This window comes from Ambystoma mexicanum, chromosome 4q (genome assembly GCF_040938575.1).
Source record: "Ambystoma mexicanum isolate Mex_15411 chromosome 4q, UKY_AmexF1_1, whole genome shotgun sequence".
Lineage (NCBI taxonomy): Eukaryota > Metazoa > Chordata > Amphibia > Caudata > Ambystomatidae > Ambystoma > Ambystoma mexicanum.
In genome coordinates, this window is record NC_090928.1 from 1,072,632,695 (window position 1) to 1,072,656,382 (window position 23,688).

A 23,688-nucleotide genomic window follows, 5' to 3' on the forward strand; every position below is an offset into this window, starting at 1 on the left:
ACCCATGCTGGAGAACAACAGTTACAGGTAAGTAACTTGTTCCTTCTCCAGCATGGGGTCTGGCATGGATTCACATGCTCATGAATAAAGAATACATAGCAGTACACACATGCACAACCACGGGAGGTGGCAAAGGCTCAACATTAAGCATTGCATCAAACTCAACATTAAGCATCTTACCTCCTCACCAGGCTCACCTCAGGCGAACAGGTTGCGCAGCACTGCTTGGCTGACCCTGGACTCCTCCCTGGAATCCCGATCGACGCAGTAGAACTTCGTGAAGGTGTGCGTCGACCTCCACGTAGCAGCCCTGCATATGTCCAGCAGGGGCACACCAGAAAGGAACGCCGTGGTAGCTGCGATCGCTCTGGTGGAATGGGCTCTCGGACGGCCGGGCAGCGGTCGGTTTGCCAACCGATGACAGTACATGATACAGCCGGAGAGCCATCTGGAAATGGAAGCCTTCGAGAGAGCCTTCCCCTGATTGACAGGTCCAAAGTTCACAAAGAGTTGTGACGTCTTCCGAAAACACTTCGTGCGGTCCACGTAGAACTTCAGCGCTCTAGCCACATCCAGCGAGTGCAAAGTCCTCTCAGCCGGCGACGAAGGCGACGGGAAGAATACAGGCAACACCAAGGGTTCGTTGAGATGGAAGTCCGACGGTACCTTGGGCATGAAGGAGGGGTGCGTCCTGAGCACCACCCTCGTGTCGTGAAAAGTCAAGTACGGGGCCTTGCAGGAAAGGGCCTGGATCTCTCCCACCCGTCGTGCGGAGGTGATGGCCACAAGAAACGCTGTCTTCCACGACAGAAACTTCAACGGGGCCGAGTGCAGAGGCTCGAACGGAGGTCCCATGAGCTTGGTCAGCACCACGTTGAGCTCCCACGCCGGGGCCGGAGCCTTCACCGGCGGGAACGATCTGAACAGTCCCTTCATGAACTCTTTCACCAGACGATGAGACCACAAGGACGTCCGTCCTGTGGTCCTGGTGTATCGGGAGATCGCAGCCAGATGAATCTTGATGGACGCGTGTGCCAGTCCAGCTTTGGCCAGCGTCAGCAGGTACGGCAGAACTTGGGGAGCCGTAATCCGTAGAGGGTTAATCTTCTGTGCGTGGCACCAGACAGAGAACCTCTTCCATTTGTGTCCGTAGCATTTAAGAGTCGAGGACGCCCTGGCCTTTGCAAGAACCTCTCTGCAGTCGGCCGGTATGTCGTATCCTCCAAACTCTAGCGCTGCAGGAGCCAGGCCTGCAAGTTCAGCGATTTCGGGTCCTGGTGGAGGATGGCGCCTCCTTCCCTGGAGAGCAGATCCGCGTCCACCGGCAGCTTGATTGGCGGGGACGCTGACAAATCCAGAAGGTCCGGGAACCATATCTGCCTCGGCCACGCAGGTGCGACGAGGATCATCCTGCACCGTGACCTCTTGAGCTGGTTGACGAGCCGGATTAGCAGTGGCAAAGGAGGGAACGCGTAGAGGAACAGGCCCTCCCAGGGGAACGAGAAAGCATCGCCCATGCTCCTCGCCTGGGGAAACCTGCTGGCGAACCTCCGGCACTTGGAGTTCGTAGCCGTCGCGAACAGGTCGATCTGGGGAGTGCCCCACCGCCGTAATTCCCACTCGTGGCACGAGCGCAGCTCCCTGCTGAGTGAGTCGGCGATGGTGTTTTTTATCCCTGCCAGATGAAACGGCACCAGAAACATCCCTTGGGCGACTGCCCAATGCCACAGGTCCTGCGCCTCCTTGGACAGTGCTGGGGACCTGGTTCCGCCCTGTTTTCTGATGTAAAACATGGTGGTGGTGTTGTCGGTGAAGATCCTCACCACCTTGCCCTTGAGGGACGGAAGGAAGGACCTGAGGGCCCAAAACACTGCACGGAGCTCCAGGACGTTGATATGTAAAGATTTCTCCGTCGGGAGCCAAAGGCCCCTTGCGTGTAGATTTTCGGTGTGCGCTCCCCACCCTTCCAGGGAGGCCTCCGTGGTCACTGTCTCCTGGTGGGCTGGGGTCTGGAAGTCCATGCCCGCCGTCAAATGCGCGCGGGTGTCCCACCACCGGATCGCTCGTCGGAAACTCTCGTCGAGTGTGATCCTTTCCTCGAAGCTGCCCGTCGTTTGGATCCAGCGCGCGTCCAGGAACTCCTGCAACGGGCGCATCCGGAGCCTGCACATGGGAATGAGGTAGATGCAGGAAGACATCATTCCGAGGAGGGACTTGATGGACCTCACCTTGGCCGCGTCGGCCACCAACATCCGTTGCACCTTGCCCAGGATGGTCCTGGTCCTCTCCTCCGACGGGGAGGCCAGAAGGGACACTGTGTTGAGCCTCGCTCCCAGAAACAGAGCGTCTTGCGCGGGTACCAGGTGGGATTTGGCGTAGTTCACGGAGAATCCCAGGTCCGTGAGAAGTTGGACGGTCCTTGCCGTGTGAACCACGGCGAGCTCCCTCGTCTTGGCTCGGATGAGCCAGTCGTCCAGGTAGGGGTAGACGTGGATCCCCTTGCGGCGCAGCTGCGCCGCCACCGGTGCGAGGCACTTGGTGAACACCCTGGGTGCCGACCGTAGACCGAAGGGGAGGGCTTTGAACTGGTAATGACGCCCTTGGACCACAAACCTGAGGAATTTTCGGTGCCCTTTTAGGATGGGAATATGGAAGTAGGCATCCTCCAAATCCAACGACGACAGGAAGTCTCCTTCCTCCAGCTGACCCAGGACGTGCTGGAGGGTGACCATCCGAAACTTTTGCGCCTTGATGAACTTGTTCAGACGTCGCAGGTCCAGGATGGGGCGCCATCCCCCCGTCTTCTTCTTCACGAGGAAGTATCTCGAGTACACTCCGGAGCCCCGAAGCCTCTTTGGGACGAGTTCAATGGCGCCCTTCCTGAGCATCGCCTTTACCTCCAGGAGAAGTTGAGGGACGTGAAGTTCTTTCCTGGCCACGGGGGGGACGCGTGGACACCTTCTTTGAAACTCGAGCGCGTGGCCCCGGGCCAAGGCGTCCAGCACCCAACGGTCGGTGGAGATGGACTCCCACACGCTGACGAAGCTCGCCAGCCGGCCTCCCACCGGGGTGCTTCGGTGGGGGCCCGACCCCACGGTCGGTTCAATCCTGCTTGGACGAGGCTTTGCCGCCTCGACCTCCTTGGCGACGACGGCGGAGTCCGCCAGACTTGCCTCGTCCTCTGTAGGCCTCCTGAGACGACGAGCGGGCCGCTTGACGGTAGGTGGAGAAACCGCCGCCGGAACCTTTGGAGGCGCCCTTGCCTCCGCTGCTCCGAAAGGGCGTCCGTCGTTGCTGCAGAACTCCCAGGGCCCGGGCCGTCTCAGTGTCCGCTTTAATGGCCTGAAGGGAATCGTCCACTGTTTTGCCAAACAGGTTGTTCCCATCGAAGGGCATGTCCAGGACTCTGGTCTGAACGTCTTGGCGGAAGTCCGTAGCCTTGAGCCATCCACGCCGCCTAAGGCAAACGCCGTTGCCCAACTGGCGGAACCCAGTGTCGGCGATGTCCGTCGCAACGGTAATGGCGTGGTCCGAAGCCACCTCACCTTCCTGCAGGATCTCCAGGGCCTCTGTCCTCTTGTCGTCCGGCAGGAAGTCCAGCAGGGGAGCCAGTTTGTACCAGAGCTCCCTGTCGTAGCGGGCCACGATAGCCAAGCCAAGGACGAGATGACTCTGCGTCCCATAGCGTCCAATTTCTTTCCCTCACCGTCCGGTGGGGAAGTCGATGTGGAGGCCGCACCCCCCCCCCGCTTTCTTCCTGGCCGCCGCGGAGACGACGGAGTCCGGGGTAGGCTGCGCCCGGAGGCACAGGGGGGCCGTGTCCGGGACCCGGTACTTCTTCTCGTACCGGTCTCTTCTAGCTGGTGTCGTGGAAGGGATCTTGAGGAGGGTGAGGCCCTCATCCCAAATGTCCTCCAATAGAGGCACTGAGAGGACCGTCTTCCTCTTGGCCTCGCGCCGCTGATAAAGGAAACCTTCCTTCTTCTTCTCCTCAGGGCAGAGTTGAAAAAGCTCGGATGCCCTGGAGATCATGGAGTGGAACGATCCAATCTCGTCGGGCGGAGAAGCCCTGGTGGGAGGCGACGACGGTACATCCTCGTCGTATACCTCGTCGTCCGTACCCGTCGCTGCCGTGTCAGTCCCCGTATCATCCCCTCGGGTGGACGGGGAGGAGGGCTGGAAGGGGCGCGACGGCTGAAAAGGAGGAGGAGGGTGGATCCTTCTTTTCTTGGTAGGGGGAACACCAGAAGGTCCCGGTTCTGGGTCCCCCGACGGGAGAGGTTCCGTCGGCAACGGTAGTCTCGTCCTTATCTCTGAGCATAAGGACTGTATAGCCAACAAAATGGCCGCCGAGTTGTCTCGCGGCGCTGGCAGAGGGGAATCCGACAGGCGATCAGGGACCCCGTCGGTACCCTCGACGATGTCGTCGTCACCTGCGTCGGGATCCATCCCGACGGGTCGGTCTTCTTCCACGCCGAGGCCGTGGCTTAAGACTTCGACCAGCTCCTCCTCCGAGGTTGAGGCCGAATCTACGACGACGCCCTGCCCCCCCTTTTTCTTCCCCACGGGGGATTTCACGGGGGTCCTATCGATGGGCACAAAAGATGACTCCCTCCGAGGTGGCAGGGAGACTCTGAGCCCTGAGGTCGCCACCACTGGTGTAGCCTGCCCAGGCTGAGCCAGGGCCGCCGCGACAGTTTCGATAGAGGGCTTGGCCGGATGGATTAAGGCCTTCACCACCTTAGGTGCGCTCACCGCCTTATCCTTGAGGGGGGGGGACACCGCCTCGCTCCCCCTCCGATGGGGCCTTCGAGCTCGACCGGGGCCTCTCCAGGAGCTTCGCCGGGTGCTCGGCCTTCCTCTTACCCGACCCAGAGCGTTGGCTCGTGGTTGATGGTGCCGGGGAGGGTGCGCCCTGCCTGGCGACCGTAGAGCCCGACCGTTCGGCGCTCCCGGTGCCAGCGGACTCGCGGTGCTTGGCCTTATGTTGGACCCCCGTCGCCGGGGCGTCCTCAAAGGACTTAGAAGACCGCTCAGATTTCTTCTTCTTCTTCTCGCCGGACGGGCTCTTCCCTTCTAGCCAGTTGGCGAGACGTTGATGGCGGTCCTTCATGGTCCGCTCCGACATGTTGCCGCAAAACGCACAGTCCTTCTCCACGTGCGTCTTGTCCTCATGTAGGCAGTAGAGACAAAAGGAGTGTTCGTCCTCCTTGAAGACGTTCTGCAGCTGGCATCCAGGGCAGACCCTGAACAGCTTTCCGGGCGTCGAGCTTCCCTTCTCCTGGGCCATGACCGGGCCTGAGAAACTTCTGGAGTCCTCCAAAAGCGTAGCTCGACGAATCTTCACCCTTGAGGGGCGCAGACGAATCCGACACGGATCCCCGTTGATCGGATAGTGAGTCGGTGGAGCTTGAGGCTCTTTTGACCGAAAAAACAAAGTTTTTGAGAAAAAAACGTGAAAAAATAGCACTAACGCTCGAGAGCAATAGCACGAGGATCCCAACACATGAACGTGCGGTAAAAATCTGAAGATGGCTGCCAGAGGCGGTGCTTAGGTAGAGGGCAGTCATTGGCTGTGGTCAGTATGACGCAGAGACCAGTGATTGGTTATTGCTACGAAAGACAGATCAGAAACGAAACTGATACTGGTTTTTTCTTTACCGAGGATTCCCAGCCTGACGACGGGGAATATTCATGAGCATGTGAATCCATGCCAGACCCCATGCTGGAGAACCATAGTTGTATCCTTGGGAGCATTGTCTAGTGGAGGACTGGGGGATTCCAGTTCCCGGAGGATCAAGAAAAGTTTTTGGTGTTGGAGTCTTACATTATAGAAGTCTTTTTTAGTATGAATTATTTCCTTGTGGGTCAGTAGAAACTTATTTTCATCCGATGGGGTGTGATGCCATAGGGATTCCAGTTTTCTTTTCTGTAGTCTGAGGTCTTTGAGGTGAGGTGTACACCAAGTATTGAGGTGTATATGTTGTGTACTTTTGCGCAGTTTAAATGGTGCAATGGAATCTAAGGCTTTAGACATAGTGTTGTTGTAAACTTCAACAAGGAGGTTGCGGTCAGAATTATTAGGGAGAGAGTTAAGAGATGGGAGGATTATGGGGGAGTATTTTGCCGGGGGAAGTTTTTATTTTGCTCCTAGTTGGACGGGGAGGTGCCAGGATTATATCTTTGACTGTTTGTCTAATGCTAGCGAGAAATCAATCAGGTGATGGTCAATCCATAATTGTGGGGTTACTTTAGTAATGGTAGTTTCGCAATTCAAGTCGGCCACCCAGTCAAGGGTCCTGCCTTTGGTGTGAGTCGGTACAAAGACCTTTTGGTTAAGTCCGTGTTCTGAGACGATAGTCGCTAGTGCCTGCGCATGTTTGTCCTCAAGATCATTAAATCCAAGGTTAAAATCTCCCAATATTAATATTTGCGAAGAGTCTTTTGTGTTGTTGGCAAGAAGGCTAGATAAATCCTCTTTGAAAGTGTTGATGGTCCTTGGAGGTCTATATAGCAGATAAATGGTTAGGGTGCGGCAATTGGAGATAGGCATTTTGGCAATGAGCAATTCACAGGATTTGAGAGGCGGTGGAGGCAAGAGTCTTATAGTAAGGTTAGCCTTTGCTATGATGGCTCGGCCGCCTCCTCTGGCATTGGGCCTGTTCGCTCTAAGTATTTGGTAATTGTCGGGGATTGTAAGTGTGATGGCCGGTCCTGCTGCGTTGTTCAGCCATGATTCGGTGACAGCTAGAAAGTCAAGATTATCTGTGGATAACAGGTCTGCTATTTCTGTGGCGTGTGCCACTAGTGATCTCGCATGAATTAATACTCCAGAAATAGTGGTCATATTTATTATCTCCTGAGGTCTGGCGGGGGCAGGTTTAGGTCGATTGCCTCTCACATTGCTCTTAAACCTAAAACAACCAAACTTCAAGGTTTTCGGCGAGGCCTCAGGGTCTAGTCTAAAAGCCGATTCACGGTCCAGGGCATTTTTGTTGTAGCTGGGACGGAGATTGGTACTAGATCTAGGCTCGTAGAGAAGAGGTAATCTGGCACAAGTCTGTTGTTTCCGTCAGGTAGAGGACAGGGTAGGTACCTGGTATAGGGCATTGTTGTGGCTGTAATCAACTTGTAGATTAATGGTAGGATCAGCAGTAGGAGTGACATCAGAGTCATGCTAAGGAACATAATTCTAGGCTGGCAAGTATGATTCTGCATCATAGTCTAGTCAGACATGGCATAGGCGTGGGGTGGTGTAGACTAGGAGGGTAGGCTGGTTAAGCATAAATGTAGGGTATTCAGGGATAGTCATATGCTATTTTGGCAGGGACATAGGCTATTCGAGCCTAGGCAATGGCTATTCAGGCAAAGGCTGTTCAGGCATAGGTGTAGGCTATTCAGTCATAGACATAGGCTATTCAGGCATAGACATAGGCTATTCAGGCATAGGCTGTTCAGGCATAGGTATAAGCTGCTCAGGCATCGGTTATTCAGGCATAGGCATCGGTTATTCAGGCATAGGCTATTCAGACATAGGCTGTTCAGGCATAGGTATGGGCTGTTCAGGCATAGGTATGGGCTATTCAGGCATAGGTATGGGCTATTCAGGCATAGGTATGGGCTATTCAGGCATAGACATGGGCTATTCAGGCATAGACATGGGCTATTCAGGCATAGACATGGGCTATTCAGGCATAGACATGGGCTATTCAGGCATAGACATGGGCTATTCAGGCATAGACATGGGCTATTCAGGCATAGACATGGGCTATTCAGGCATAGGCTATTCATGCATAGATGTAGGCTATTCCGGAAAAGGCATATACTTATTCAGATTTAGGCACAGCTATTTATGTACTTACAGGTAAGACATAGGCATACACTAGTGAGCAACGAAGTTAAGGTCAGCACCGTGGGCTGAACATCAGGACCGTACTAGAGTACGGCGCGACCTAATAATGTCAGTGAGTCATGCAACCTGTGTGCACCAAGAATGTCTGGGGGGATGGGTGCATCACGAGGGCAAAGTAGCTGTGGCGTTGACAGGGCCTTACAGTAGGTTCAACTGTGCTGCTGTGAACTAGGCTGCTGGTAGTATGTGAGGCAGCGGGCATATATAGCGCATAGGATGATGGAGTGATAACGAAGGTATAAAATATTGTGAAAGTAAGATGCTATGCTATCAGCACGGGATTGAACATGATAAAAGTGGGCAACGCGAGAGGGGTTCAGCACAACAAGTGTACTTACAGCGGTGGCAAGAGGAGATGGCAGCCAGTTGGTTCGGGCTACGGCCGATGTCCAGCCACGGACAGTCACAAACAGGCCCTTTTGCTTGGCCCTTCTGTGGCGCACTTCCATGCTCCGGCTTCTGCCTATCGGTGGGGTGGGATCCGGATAAGGCAGAGCGCAGCCAATCTGTGCTTGTGATAGGCGGTTGGCCTCAGAAATGCTGAGGTCTTGCGAGCAGTATGGCGGCCATTAACCACGTTACGGGCAATGGTGTGGAATGGTGAAATATGTTAAATCAGTGCCAGCAGGGCATAAATGGATTAGCACACTGCACAATTACAGTGTAATATGCAGTTTAGAAATTCTAAGCAACAAATTGACGAAGGAGCTACAGGCGTTGCATCTCACTGTTGAGGTCGTAGTGGCTCTTCACTTTGCAGGTCCAGTGTGGTCCAATGGTGAGGGGGCTCCTGCCCGCTCCTCCCGATGCATCATTTGAATCCCAATGACCCCCCCGTACAACCAAGCAAGTCTTACCCGTAGCCCATGGTGGCGGTGGTGCACGCTCCCGCTCCGCTGCCAGCGCCGTGCTTCCTGATCCTGCCGCGCTAGTCATGTGTAGATGTGCCGGCCTCGCTCGCACCTCGGCTGGAGCTCTGTGCCTCGCGCTGCCGCCTCCACCCACAAGCTCGCCCTGCTCCCAGAACTGACAATAGAACTACTGAAGCAATAGAACCCAAGAAGGGGGTGCAAGGGTTTTAATGTAGCCATGGGGGCATTACCACACTGGTAATGCCCCCTCCTCTGGATCTATGGCAATTAGTGCCCCAGCACGTCGTACCGGGGTACTCATTTTTTTTTCAAACAGCATTGAAACCGCTTCTCAAATCGAGAAAAACAAAATGCAAAAAACGGCCACCAGAGATCGGGAAAAAGGGACTACATGTAGTCCCTTCTGCCTTTCCATGGCAGCCATTGAAATAATGTAAAAAATAAACCAAGAAAATGGCTGCCATGGAAAGGGGAGAAGAGACTGCATGTATGGCTCACTGCTCCCCTTAATTTAAAACCCTGATGTATCGAAGCATACAGAGAAATGTCAGGAAGACGAATAACCTTGTTTGGCTAGAGTTCCAGATGTCGGGACCATGCATGTCTTGCTTTGGGGCTTTCCTCTCAAACTTCTAGAGCAGCAGTGCACCCCATTCTTTGGAAAGTCTCTGGTCCCCTACATGAAATACCAGAAAGGGAAGAGTCCTAGTAGCTAAAGCAGTGGAACGGTTGAAGTGTGATGAAATGATTCAATGCTGGAGGTTATTATCCTCTGCCCAAAAAATAAGAAGCTGGCTAAAGTTACATCTGGTTGTCACGCTTTGTTTGGGATGCCTATCAAATATACCCAGTCTGTAAAAAAATGTTTAAAAGAAAGAAAAATACAAATAAAAAAAAACAATCGAGGCTGTATATTGGAGGCCGGCCTGAGTTGCCATTTACATGTGAATCAAATTATAAAGTCCATGTATTTTCAACTCAGGCTTTTAAACACTCTACTGCCCCCAATTTCTGGGAAAGATCGTCCCACTTTGGTAGGCACCCTAACAAACTCAAAGCTGGATTATTTCAATGCCCTTCTAGGTGGCATCCCAAAACATCAAATTCAACGTCTACAGGTGGCTCAAAATTCAGCACAATCTTTTCTCTATCCCAGAAAGTTGCTATTGCAGAGTTCCGTAGAAGCCTACATTGTCTGCTGGTACACTGGCAGATAGAGTTCAAGATTTTGTATCATGTTTTTAAATGTGTTCATGGATTGGCGCCTCTGTATTGGAGCTCTAAGATCTTATCCTAACATCCGACTCATATTTTACGTTCAATCAGACACTGAAAATTGAGATACTTGACTGTACACCAGAATAACATGGCATGAGCAACTATATGAGGCACAGCTAGTGCCTTATCAAGAAGCAAATGTTGCCATTGACAATCTGAGCTTCATCTAGTGATCTCGTAAGTAGCTTTGCTAACTGTTAAATAAATCACATACTTGTTGGTGTAGCCATTAGTGAGCATTCTGGATATACTTACTTTTGTGATAGTCTTTAGAATGGCATAGCGATCCATGGGTGGGGGTAATCCAACATACAGAGTTTTATCCAGCCGTCCTGGACGTAGGATTGCTGGGTCAATGATATCTAAGGGACAGTGGTGTAAAAAGAAAAGCACAAGTTAGGAATACAGACCATCCACATTCATGGAAATAACAGGCCGTCAAACATTACACCAAAAGGCTGTAAATGTTTTTTCATGAATGTTTAATGGTTGTTATACTTTTAGCATTCTGAGTCAAACCGTAACCTGAAAAATGCCTGAGGAAAGCATTCTGGGTAAGGAGTTTCCAGGAATTCATACAGATGGCCACAGTACACTTGCATCATCATTCATCTAAAAGAAAACGTACAAACCTCAACAGATGGGCGTTAAATGCAGAGTGCTTCTAATTATACATTAAACTATGAAGGAACACGTTCTCTGTTAACCATTCACTGAGAGACAATCAAAGGTCAAATGAGAGGAGGAAAACTAGCTTTCCACCCTCACACATCTGAGCTCATAATGGGAACATTCTATAATACTGTCACCAAATGTCAGCAAGGCAAAGACCTTTATACATCATCTCTATTACAAATGTCTATACAAATAAGTGCCAAACGTCACCACCCAGATTGGTGAAAGGCACAACGTATTAAAAATGACAGTATTGGAGTACTGTTGGTTAAGAGTAAAACTATTGCCAGTCCCACCACAGATGCTAGAAAATAAAATCCAGTTATTACCAATGGAAATGTAAAGGAAAGATTGAAATAAAATGCAAGTCAGCTTCTTGCAGAGTATAGCAGGATCTTGGGATGCCTCAACTCAGGAACGAAGTTCAATGAATTCATCAACCTAACTTGAGATGCTATACCTGAAAGATATTTTGGCAATGCTACTGTTGCAGGGTCTGAAAATCTGATCTCGCCACATACAAGCCATGCACAATGTAAAATTATTTGACTATGTGAGCTATCAGTCACCAGAGGGAATGTTGTCACCTTCCACTTAGCTTCACAGATGGTATGATATATAGCGGACATATACTTATATATGACCCCATTTTACAATGTCTGCACCTGCAAGGCTGCCACTTTACAGGGAAAACAAATATGATTCCCAAACTAGTGCTTCACTATAGTAAGTAGATTACTTTCGTGGACTTAACATTACATTCTTACAGACTTGGACTTGGCCTTGGACTGAAGCATTTGCTATCACACCTGGAGATCTTAGCATCTTGCTAGGTATGAGAAATGAGGCGTGTGGAGAGAATTTAAGGTTTGGATCACTTCTGCATATTCGAATATAATAAATATTCATAACAAAATAGGGTTAGATCAACTACAGAGAGTTTGTTATTAAGGTGTCAAGTTCGCATGAACAAAAAAACATTATTATTAAAGATTTTTCTTTTTTAAACTTTTCCACTGAGTTCAATGGGAACCCCAGTGTATCTGCTGACTGATTTACATCCTAGTTGACATTTTGGTGAGTGAGGTTTTTTTAACTTCACTTCCCTGCTTCACTCATTTTGTTCTGGAGGCCCTGGTAAGCCCCCAAGGTTACCAGTGAAAGAAGATCCGCGTGTCATGCCTTCCTTGTGAGCCTCCGCCCCCTCAGCCTCCGCCCCCTTACCTTCCTTGCTGGGGCCTTGCCGTTCACACAGACCGCGGGTCCCTTCCGCTCAATCCTCAGCGGCACGTCGCTCCTTGTGGCGTCCTTGACGCCTCTGTCCCCGCCTGTCCTGGGGTTTGCCTTGGCGCCTGCGGGCGCGCCGGGGTGCCCACCGACTACACGGGCACCCCAAGAACCCAACGCTCCGCAACAAGGGGTCACGTGTCCCCGAAGCAATGTAGGAATCGGTCACGTGACTAGGTGGCCAGTCACGTGACCCGGAAAGACGCTTGAAAAAGAGTTCCGGTCCACTTCCTCACTGCTTCTCAGCTGCTTTCACCGGCTAGTAGCTATCTGGACACCTCTTGTTGGATTTACGGATTTTTGTACCTTGTTTTGTTTACCTGGATTGACTTTTGATTTTTCCCACTGAACCTAGTACCTTGGAACTGTTTTGACCCTTGGACTGCCTTACTGACTGCTGCCTGGATTTTCCTTTGGATTTGTTTACCCTTGGGACTATTTAGTTGTGGGTTTCCCACAATTACTTGGAACTTTTCTGGTACTACTGCTTTCCCAGATTGAAGTATACCACCCAATCTCAACAACCTTGACTACCAGCATCCTGTCCTCCATTCCTTCAGGTGGGAACAGTTAGGTCCCACGCTAGCACCTGTTATCCTTTGTGTAAGTGTTTATTATCCTCCTATTCACCATTATTTATTGTGGTAACCTTATACTTGCATTCTAACCTCGTTTTTCCTTTCAGCCACATGGGACCCGGTGCTTCCTGTTCCTGCCTATCTCCTGCGGCCCCAATAACTGGTCAGCGAGTATTCTACTGTTCTCTGACTGGTGCTTGGGGACGGAGGCATTATAATCCACGTGGACCTCAAGTCATAACACTGAGTCCCCAATTGAAACCCATGGAGCAGCAGTACTACCTACCTTAAGGATAATGCTAGCTCCCTTAAGGAGAGTGCTGCAGGAAATTCTTATTTCCCCCATTCTTTTCCAGTGAACAGTATTTTGATACTTTAAGTATCCTGAAAACGCAAGTGGCAGAGTTACCTTTATTTTTAAGGTGCACTAAAGTGCACCATTATTATTCAATCGCAGGAAAGCATTTTGGATATTTAAGTGCCCAAAATGGCTGTTCCTCATGGTTTAAGTCATATCGTTTGGATGCATCCTCTCTGTTGTCCATCTTCCTCCCTTGCATTGTAGGAAATGGGCATGCTTGTGTAAGCCATGGGCCTTTGGCTGGTCTGCATCATTTGGAATCGGGGCTTCTGTGTCTGGACATTGTGCAGCCTCCAGTGCCTTGCCACTTGTTGCACAACTTTGTCGAGGGACTGTGACTATGTGGCTCTGCTGCTCACCCATCAGGTAGAGGGGGGGGGCCTTGCGGGAGCAGAAGTTTGTCTTCCCTTCACCATTGCCTGCACTCCCTTGCTGGATCATCAAGACACTTTTCCCTGCTATTGCATTGTTGTGAGCCTCCCTCATCATGGGCACTTCATTAGTTCAAAGCTCGAGTTCCAGTTCCTGGTGGCACCCAGAACCATGATCCAGTTAACAGGAACCATAACAACTGATCCTAGCCATCAAACAAATCCTTCCCAGGGTACCCCAACACAACAACCAACAGAGAGAACAGGCACACCCAGTGGCCTAGGCTTACCAGGAATCATTGGTCTTCTTGGTCTAGGATTGAGGGGCCTGGGTGCGTACAAATTCTACCCCTTTGGCACAATTATAACCAATAGGGGGTAATGTTCTCTCCTGCAGCCACTCTTGCCTGATCTTTGTTGGTGGAACTGGGGTATAGAAATCTTGTCGGGGTCCCCTAGACTCTAACCTTTTTACTCCAGGGAAAGTACAATCTTCCAAACTGTGTCACAATAACAGCACTTGAACATATTAAATATTCTAAACATTATGGGAGAACTTTGAGATTACTTTTTAACTCTCTCCAAGTATCCAACACGGTTTATTTACTGGAGAGGGACAATTGTTTGATAGGGGTAGAATTATTTTTTTGATTTTTATTTTTTTATATATGTTTATTTTTTAAACAAAGCAGGGAGCAGCAATACAGGTTTCATTAAAGCATGTTATACATCATATTAAAGTCATGTTTCATGCCCCCCTTCTTTCCTTCCTCCCTCCCTCCCTCCCTCCCTCTCTCGCGGTTGTCGGACCTGGCTGGGCGTCGGATGCTCAAGTTCATCATCCCTGTTCCTGGAGTGCACCCCCATCGTCCAGGACCCTCCAGGCCAATTGGTGTTTATAGGTCAGGGCCGGGAATTCTCGATCATAGTCAAGTATCGGGCCCCAAATATTTTGAAAGCGGTGGAGGTGGCCTGCCCTGGCTGCTGTCACCTTTTCCGCGACTAGCACATCCCATATTTTCACCCACCAGAAGGACAGGAGCGGACCATCCGCAGACTTCCATGAGCGATCAACCACTATACTTCCTGCCAGGAGGCATTGGGACAGTAATTTGGCTTTAGCTCCGGACCTTGGGTAGATTTCTGGGACAGGGCAGCCCAAGAGAATGGGTTCGGGTTCTAGCGGAAGCGTTGTCTGGGTGATCTCTGCGATGCTGGCTAAGCATTGCTTCCCAAAGCTTTGGACATTTGGGCAGGACCACCGCATGTGAAATAAAGACACTACCTGGCCACATTGTCTCCAGCAGGCTGGGTCAAGTGTGTGATTCATATGGTGAAGCCTCAGAGGGGGGTAATACCAACGTAGCAGGATCTTGTAGGCACATTCTCTGTTGGTGATGCAGGCGGATGATGAGTGGGTGCGGGTCCAAATGTCTACCCAAGACTGGTCCTCCATCGGGTGACCTAGGTCTGCCTCCCATTGTGCCACAGATCGAGTTTTGAAGGTAAGAAAGTCCTTCTGGAGGCGCTTATACAGGGTATAGATCTCACTTCGGGATGGAAGATCTTTAAGGGTCAGCTCTAGGGCCGTAGGAGGTCCAGTTGCTGCTTGACGGGTTTGAGGATGGGCGCACCAGTGCCGTAGCTGGATATAGGTGACTATCATTTTCCTGAAGGCTGAAAGTTTCCTTGCATTGTTCAAAGGTACGAGGGAGTCCGCCTTCGAAAAACTGTCCCAGGGTCTCTAGTCCCCCTGCGGTCCAGGATTTGAAGTTCTGGGGATTTGCCCCAGGTGAGAAGGCCGGAACAATGGGGATGAGGGGCCAAGTCCTCTTGGGATCCCCTTCTGTTTCAAGGCTCTGTCCCAAGCGTTTATAGTGTGTTTGGTGGATGACAATAGTCCCTGCCCTTGCCGCCGCATCGGGGGCGAAATGTGTGGGAGGAAGTATATGGGGAGAAAAAGGTGCGATTGTTCCAGCTCAACCCACCTGGTGCACCAGAGAGAGTGTGCCATGCCTGGATGCACACCAATTGTGCTGCCATCTGATATCCCTGCAAATCTTGCGTTACCCAGCATTGTTCCTTTGGGAATCCTGGCTTATTTCCCCATCCAGATAAATTGTAGAATTTTCCTCTGCAGGCCTCGCAGGTCTGGTGTCGGAATCATAACCGAGAGGGATGAGCATGCATACAGGAATCTGGGGAGCAGGTTCATCTTGCAAGCAGTATCCGGCCCATTCATATTTCATGGGACGCCCGGCGCTTCAGGTCGAATTCCAGTTCTTTAAAGAGTGGGGAGGAAGTTCACATGGTATACATTCTATGGATCAGCTGGAACCTGAATTCCCAGGTTGATGATAGCCTTCGTCTTCCATTGGATGCGGGCACATTGGGATCAGAGCTTCCTGTTCCATTGTGGTTATACCTACCCCTAGGCCCGCTGACTTGTCGAAGTTGATGGAGAACCCAGTAACCCTTCCATAGCTGTTTATATCAGCTAGGGCGTGCGTCAATGAGGAACAGGGTTCTGATATGGTGAGTAGGATGTCGTCTGCGTATAGCACGAGTTTATGCTGCGAGGAGCCAGCACGGGGGCCCTTGATAAGGTTATTCAACCTAATTCTTTGGGCAAAGGGTTCCATAATCAGTGCAAATAGCAGTGGCGATAACGGGCAGCCCTGTCTTGTTCCACAGGTTAGGGGGATTGGGGTGGAGAGAGTGCCGTTAATCCTAAGGAGGGTTTTGGGCGACTTATAGTTGGCCAGGACCATGGTACAGAACTCCGGCCCAAACCCAAAGGCCTCCAAAGTGAGCCTCATGAAGGTCCAGTCCACCTTGTCCAACGCTTTAGTTGCGTCGAGGGCCACAAGTACTAGTCCCTGGGAGTTCTGGGAGGCCAGGTCTACCAGGTTCAAAGCTCTATGAATATTATCGCCTGTAGATCTGTTCTTGATGAACCCAGTTTGGTCAGGGTGGATTATGTCAGGCAGTATATGGGAGAGGCGTGTCGCCAGGATCTTAGAATGGATGTTGGCATCGATGTTCAGCAGGGCCATTGATCTGTAGGAAGCAGGGTTCCTTGGGTCCCCCCCAGGTTTGGGTATGAGAACGTTAATTGATTCTTGCATGGAGGGGGTTATTGTCCCTGTGTCCCTGAAAGAGTTAAAGAGCTTTACTAGTGGAACAAGGAGCTGTGGCTTAAAGGTCTTATAGAATCTGGTGGTGTACCCATCGGGGTCAGGGGCTAGAGATTTGAGGGACTTTATAGCTTCGTCTACCTCCTCACCTGAGATCGGGGCGTCCAAGATGTCTCGGGCTGCGTCTCGCAGTCGGGGAAGTGCCACATTCCGTAAGTACTCCATTTGTTCCTGCAGATTTCACGCTGGTGAGGTCATCACCTTTGCCAGGTGGTCTGCTGCCAATCGTTCTTTTTCCTGTTCGGCATATTGTATTCTGTCCTGCGGGTCTCGTAGTCCAACAATTGTGTTGCACCTCTTCGCCTTGGCCAGTTTAACTGCCAATAGTTTGTTCGTTTTCTTTTTTGCTTTTTACGTAGTAAAACTGCGTGGCTTTCGTTAATAGGTGTGCCGTGTGTTCGGCGTAGTGAGCTTCAATCTTTTTCTGCACAGTACTAATGGCTCGCTGAGTGTTTGGGGACCATCCTTTCTCCTTATTAACCTTCTCTGCCTTCTGGAGCTCGTCCCCGAGAGTCAGACGGGTCTGTCGCCTGTTCCTGTGGAAAGCTACTCCCTGAGCTATCAGTTCCCCACGTAGGAATAAGTTACTTACCTGTAACTGTTATTCTCCAGCATGGGTCTGGCATGGATTCACATGCTCATGAATATGCCCCATCGCCAGGCTGGGAATCCTCGGTAAAGAAAAAAAAAAATCAGTTTAGTTTCTGAACTGTCTTTCTGCTAGTAACCAATCACTGGTCTCTGGGTCATACTGCCCCCAGCCAATGACTGCCCTCTACCTAAGCCCCTTCTCTGGCAGCCATCTTCAGATTAAGTAGCACGTAAAGTTGCAGTAGGACCAAGAGAAGAGCCGCAGAGGGGTAGGAGGGAGGGTTCGTATGTGAATCCATGCCAGACCCATGCTGAAGAACAACAGTTACAGATAAGTAACTTGTTCCTTCTCCAGCATGGGGTCTGGCATGGATTCACATGCTCATGAATATAAGAATACATAGCAGTACACTCATGCACAACCACGGGAGGTGGCAAGGCTGAACATTAAGCATTACAGCAACTCAACATTAAGCATCTCTTACCTCCTCACCCGGCTCACTTCAAGCGAACAGGTTGCGCATCACTGCCTGGCTGACTCTGCACTCCTCCCTGGAATCCCGGTCGACGCAGTAAAATCTCGTGAAGGTGTGCGTCGACCACCACGTAGCAGCTCTGCAGATGTCCAGCAGGGGCACACCAGACAGGAACGCATGGTAGCAGCAATCGCTCTGGTTGAATGGGCTCTCAGACGGCCGGGCAACGATCGGTTTGCTAACCGGTGACAGTGCATGATGCAGCCAGAGAGCCATCTGGAAATGGAAGCCTTCGAGAGGGCCTTCCCTTGGTTCACAGGTCCAAAGTACACAAACAGCTGTGATGTCTTCCGAAAACTCTTCATGCGGTCCATGTAGAACTTCAGCGTTCTAGCCACATCCAGCAAGTGCAAAGTCCTCTCAGCCGGCGAAGAATGCGACGAAAAGAAAACCGGTAACACCAAGGGCTCGTTGAGATGGAAGTCCGACAGCACCTTGGGCATGAAGGAGGGGTGCGTCCTCAGCACCACCCTCGTCTCGTGGAATGTCAGGTGTGGAGGTTTACAGGAGAGGGCCTGGATCTCTCCCACTCGTCATGCGGAGGTGATGACCACAAGAAACGCTGTCTTCCACGACAGAAACTTCAACGGTGCCGAATGCAGAGGCTCGAATGGCGGCCCCATGACCCTTGTCAGCACCACATTGAATTCCCACGCCGGGGCCGGAACTTTCACCGGCAGGAACGATCGAACAGTCCTTCCATGAACTCCTTAACCAGGCGATGAGACCATACGGATGACCTCCCCAGAGCTCTGGTGTAGCGGGAGATAGCCGCCATATGGATCTTGATGGGGGCATGTGCCAGCCCCGTCTTGGCCAGCAATAGCAAGTACGGCAGCACCTGAAGGGCCGTAATCCGTAGAGAGTTCATCTTCTGTGCGCGGCACCAGACAGAGAACCTCTTCCATTTGTGTCCATAGCACCTGGGAGTTGAAGGACACCCTGGCCTTTGCAAGCAACTCCTTGCAGTCTGCCGTGATATCGTACCCTACGAACTCTAGTGCTGCAGGAGCCAGGCCTGCAGGTTTAGCGACCCCGGGTCATGGTAGAGGATGGCGCCTCCTTGTCTGGCAAGAAGATCTGCGTCCGTCGGCAGTATGACTGGGGCGGGCGCTGACATGTCCAGAAGGTCCGGGAACCAAATCTGCCTCGGCCACGACGGTGTGACGAGGATCATCCTGCACTGGGACCATCTGAGTTGACTGATGAGTCGCAGCAGCAATGGCAACGGAGGGAACGCATACAGGAACAGGCCATCCCAGGGGAATGAGAAGGCATCGCCCATGCTCCCCAGCTGGGGAAACCTGCTGGCGAACCTCCGGCACTTGGTATTCGTCGCCGTCGCAAATAGGTCGATCTGGGGATTGCCCAATCGTCGGAATAGGAGATCCACTTGATCCTGCCGCAGCTCCCACTTGTGGCACGAGCGCAGTTCCCTGCTGAGTGAGTCGGCGATGGTGTTCTTTATTCCTGCCAGATGGAAGGGTACCAGAAGCACCCCTTGGGGGATGGCCCAGTGACACAGATCCTGCGCTTTCTTGGATAGGGCTGGGGACCTGGTGCCCCCATGCTTCCGGATGTAGAACATTGTGGTTGTGTTGTCTGTGAAGACTGTTACCACCTTGCCCTTAAGGGACGGAAGGAATGACCTGAGAGCCCAGAACACGGCTCAGAGCTCTGGGACATTGATGTGTAGTGACCTCTCCTCCGGGAGCCAAAGGCCTCTTGCGTGGAGATCGCCGGTGTGCGCTCCCCATCCCTCCAGGGAGGCGTCCGTTGTCACAGTTTACTGATGTGCTGGGGTCTGGAAGTCCGTGCCCACCGACAGATGTGTGCGGGTGCCCCACCACCGGATCGCTTGGCGAAAAGTCTTGTTGAGTTAGATTCTGTCTTCGAAGCTGCCCATCGCTTGCATCCAACGGGCGTCGAGGAACTCTTGCAGGGGTCGCATCTGCAGTCTGCAAAAGCGCACGCAGTAGATGCACGAGGACATCATGGCGAGTAGGGAATTGATGGACCTCACCATGGCCACATCCATGGTCAACAGCTGTTGTACCTTGCCCAGGATGGCCTTCGTCCTTTCCTCCGATGGCGAAGCCAATCGCGCCACTGTGTCGAGCCTGGCTCCCAGGAACAGGGCGACTTGCGACGGTACCAAGTGGGATTTCGCGAAGTTGAGCAGTTGGACGGTCTTTGCTGTGTGATCAAAGGCAAGTTCTCTTGACCTTGCTCGGATGAGCCAATCGTCCAGGTAAGTGTAGACATGGAACCCCTGCAGGTGCAGGCGCGCTGCCACTGGTGCTAGGCACTTCGTGAACACTCTGGGCGCTGACTTCAATCCGAAGGGAAGGGTCTTGAACTGCTAGTATCGCCCTTGGACCACAAATCGCAGGAATTTTCAATGTCTTTCCAGAATGGGGATGTGGATATAGGCATCTTCCAAGTCCAGCGACGATGGATGGAATACGGCGGCACCTCGTTTGAAATTCCAGGGTTTGCCCGTGGGCCAGGGCTTCCAGCACCCAACTGTCGGTGGAGATTGACTCCCACATGCCGACGAATTTCGCCAGCCGGCCTCCCACCGGAGTGCTCCGGTGGGGGCCCGATGCCACGGCCGGTTCAATCCTGTTTCGTCGCGGCCTTGTCGCCTTGGCCTCCTTGGCGACGACAACGGGATCCTTCTGTCTTGCCACATCCTCTGTAGGCCTCCTGCGATGAGGAGCGGGCTGCTTGGCGGTACAACGAGGAACCGCCGTCGAAACCTTTGGAGGCACCTTGCTTGCCTCCGGAGTTCCGAAAGGACGGCCGTCGTCGTTGAAGAACACCCAAGGCCCGAGCCGTCTCGGTGTCCGCCTTGATGGGTTGTAGTGACTCATCCACAGTCTTGCTGAACACGTTGTTCCCATCGAAGGGCATATCAAGAACCCTGGTCTGCACGTCCTGGTGGAAGTTGGTGGCCTTGAGCCAACCGCGCCGGCAAACACAGTTGGACATCTGACGAAAGCCGGTGTGCACGATGTCCGTGGCCACCGTAATGGCATGGTCTGACGCCACTTCGCCTTCCTGTAGGATCTCCAGGGCCTCAGCCCTCCTGTCGTCGGGGAGGAAGACCAGTAAGGGAGCGATTTTGAACCACAGCTCCCTGTCGTAGCGTGCCACGATCGCAAGGACGTTGGCCGCTTTAATCGTCATCGCCGCCGACGAGATGACCCGTCATCCCATGGCGTCCAGCTTCTTCCCCTCGCCGTCCGGTGGGGATGTTGAAGTTGACGCTGTCGCCCCCACAGCTTTCTTCTTGGCCGCCGCAGAGACAACCGAATCCGGGGACGGCTGTGCCCTGAGACACATAGGGGCAGAGTCTGGGACCCAGTATTTCTTCTCGTACCGAACTCTCCTGGCAGGAGCCGTGGACGGATCTTCAGGAGCTCCAGCCCCTCATCCCAGATGTCGTCCAGTAACAGGATGTTACTCACCGAACCGGAAGGAGTACTTGATTCCAACCTGGATCGAGATGTGAGGCGAGCTGTAGAAGTCTTCAGAAAACCAAGGTCCCCTGATTTCAAAAGAATCAGGCTTCCTCTTAGAGAGGGGCTCTTTTTCACGACGTACCACTCTGCTATTATGTAAAACAAGACAGAGTAGTCTATAATGCAAAAAAGCGGAATTGAGCGCACCACCAAGCAATGCAGCAAAAAATAAAAAAAACTGTTTTGAGTATAACGCCAACCTGGTGTGAAGGGTATACAATTATTGAACACAATAGAATCACTGGTACCTGAAGTAGTGGAAATGAAGGCCTTTAGAGGAAGTCCCGTATCAGTTCAGAAGAAAGTTCAGAGTTCCAAATGAGGGATGACATGAAAGGATAAAATAACAAATGGGATGGTTAGTATAGGTAGGATAACCCGAACGGCACGAGGGACGCACTAGGACCGGGTTGGTGCAAAACTGGAAAGCGTTCGTAATGCACTCTAGTGGAAAGTACACATCTTCACGGGATGTAACACAGTCAAATACGAAGGTGAGGTAGAAGTAAATCCATAATTTAGTAGGCAGGGCTGGAAATAGGACTAAACAACTGAATTCTGCTGGAAACAAGGCTCTTGCTGTAAGAAGAAAACTGAAGACTGGAAATCCGTTCTTAGCGGGGAATGATGTGCTGAAAACCTGGCAGGAGAACAGGCTGAGCGGGGAGCTCAAACAGGAGCTCGGCAGTGTAAGGAGACTGCGAGCGATTTCAAATCCAAGGCAAATGTACCGAAGGACAAATCCAGGAAGCAAAAACAGGAGACAGAAGCCAAGGTCTAGTAATGGTAGATCAAAAACAAAGCAGGATACTCGGAGGGTAATCCGAATGGAACAAGCCGTAGGAAGGCTACGAAAAGGAACGCCGTAATGATCAATTAGCAGCAACGAAGCTCCTGCGGCTGACCGCTTTTAAGGAACAAGGAGGAGTGGCTTCCGTGAAAGTGCGGCACGTCTGATCAGGTGACTAGGAGATCTACATGACCCAAACAGTTTCCAAGGCAACTTGTAATGCTGCCAGAGCGAATTCCCTGATTGCGAGATACTCCGTGGGAACGATCTTTTTGGTAATGTCCTTGTTGCTGCCGTAGCGTAACACAGGATTGAGAGGACAGTCTTCCTCTTGGCCTCCCGTCTTTGGTAGAGGAAACCTTCCTTCTTCTGTTCTTCGGGACAGAGCTGGAAGAGCTCAGATGCCCTGGCGATCATGTGTGGAAGGAGCTCATTTCGTCGGGTGGGGAGGCCCGAGGAGGTGTTGAGGGGAGGTCCATTCCGTCGTCACCACCGTCGTCGTCATCATCCGTCCCCTTCGTTGCCGTCTCCATAACCATCTCATCCCTCGGAGGAGGGGATGGGGGTGAAGGCGGCATCCTCATTCTTATCTTCGCGCACAGGGTCTGTATAGCCATCAAGATGGCTCCTGAATTGTCCTGCGGTACGGGTACCGGCTGAAACGGGACCGACAGATGGGTTGCGGGGTCCCCCGCAGCCCTATCTTCCTCATCAGCCCCCCATCGCTCTCCTCGTCGGCATCCTTCCCGTGGGCCCTGGATTCCTCAAACTTCTTGTCCAGGATCCTTTGGACGCTTGCCAACTCATCCTCAGAGGTGGTATCCATGTCCGTTATGGCTACCGTGCCTGCCCCCTCTTTTCCCTGCTGGGGTTTCACAGGGGTCTTCTCGATAGGCAGAAAAGACGATTGTTAGGCAGAAACCTGTGCAGTTCCCTTAGGGACCACTGCAAAAGATTTAAGACTACAGGTGTTGGCAGTAAACCCACTTGGTAGCAGTCTGTACCACCCAGATTTACCTGATAGCTGTGGCTGAGCAGTCAGACTTCCCTCAAGAAGAGTTAGGCAGTATGCAAAGTATACACAATAGGCACTCAGATAAAACAATACAAGCAAACACTGACCAGGGCTTTGGTATCAAAGTATATAATTATTTATTTAAAAACACACTGTTGAAAACACTCCAGCACTCTTATTGTAAAATATTCTAAACACAGTTACTATTATAATATATACACTCATTTTTCCTCATCAGATAAGTCACTGTAAAACACCACTTATTTTCACACAGAGGTGAGCGCTTAACTAGATGGCACTCCAATAAGTTTGTGAGAAAGGGAGGGAAAAAGACAGAATATGGAAAGGTACACCACTCTAAGATTCAGGAACACTGTTAGCAAGGCAGAAGAGCAAAAGTCACTGGTGAGCCAAAGTCCAAAGGCTGGGCCCACTCTTAGAGAGAGCAGAGCACAAATGCGCCCCAGATAACACAGTTACACTAGGCTTAGAAAGTCTTGCAGAGGGTTCAAAAAGAGTTTAGAGAGGCTTAGCCAGGCTGTCCCAGGCTAACCCAGGTTCGAAAGCCGGGGGCTAAATCTATCTCGTACAGTCGGTAGCAAGGGAAGCCAGGCGGGACACGGTACCTTAAGTGGGAAGGATCCTCCAGCGGTGGCAGTTGTTCCTGGTAGTGGGTGCAAGTTGCGTCGTCCAAGTGA

At 51.7% G+C, this 23,688-nt stretch overlaps 1 protein-coding gene across 4 annotated transcripts in view; it reads right to left on the bottom strand.

The window, feature by feature from the left end:
- NVL (nuclear VCP like) overlaps nt 1-23,688 on the bottom strand; it is a 1,303,574-nt gene that overhangs the window by 406,552 nt on the left and 873,334 nt on the right. For all 4 annotated transcript variants that reach the window (XM_069608641.1, XM_069608644.1, XM_069608642.1 and 1 more), the window contains one exon: nt 10,318-10,424. In XM_069608641.1, coding sequence (XP_069464742.1) covers nt 10,318-10,424 — 107 coding nt within the window. The remainder of the gene's footprint in view (nt 1-10,317; nt 10,425-23,688) is intronic.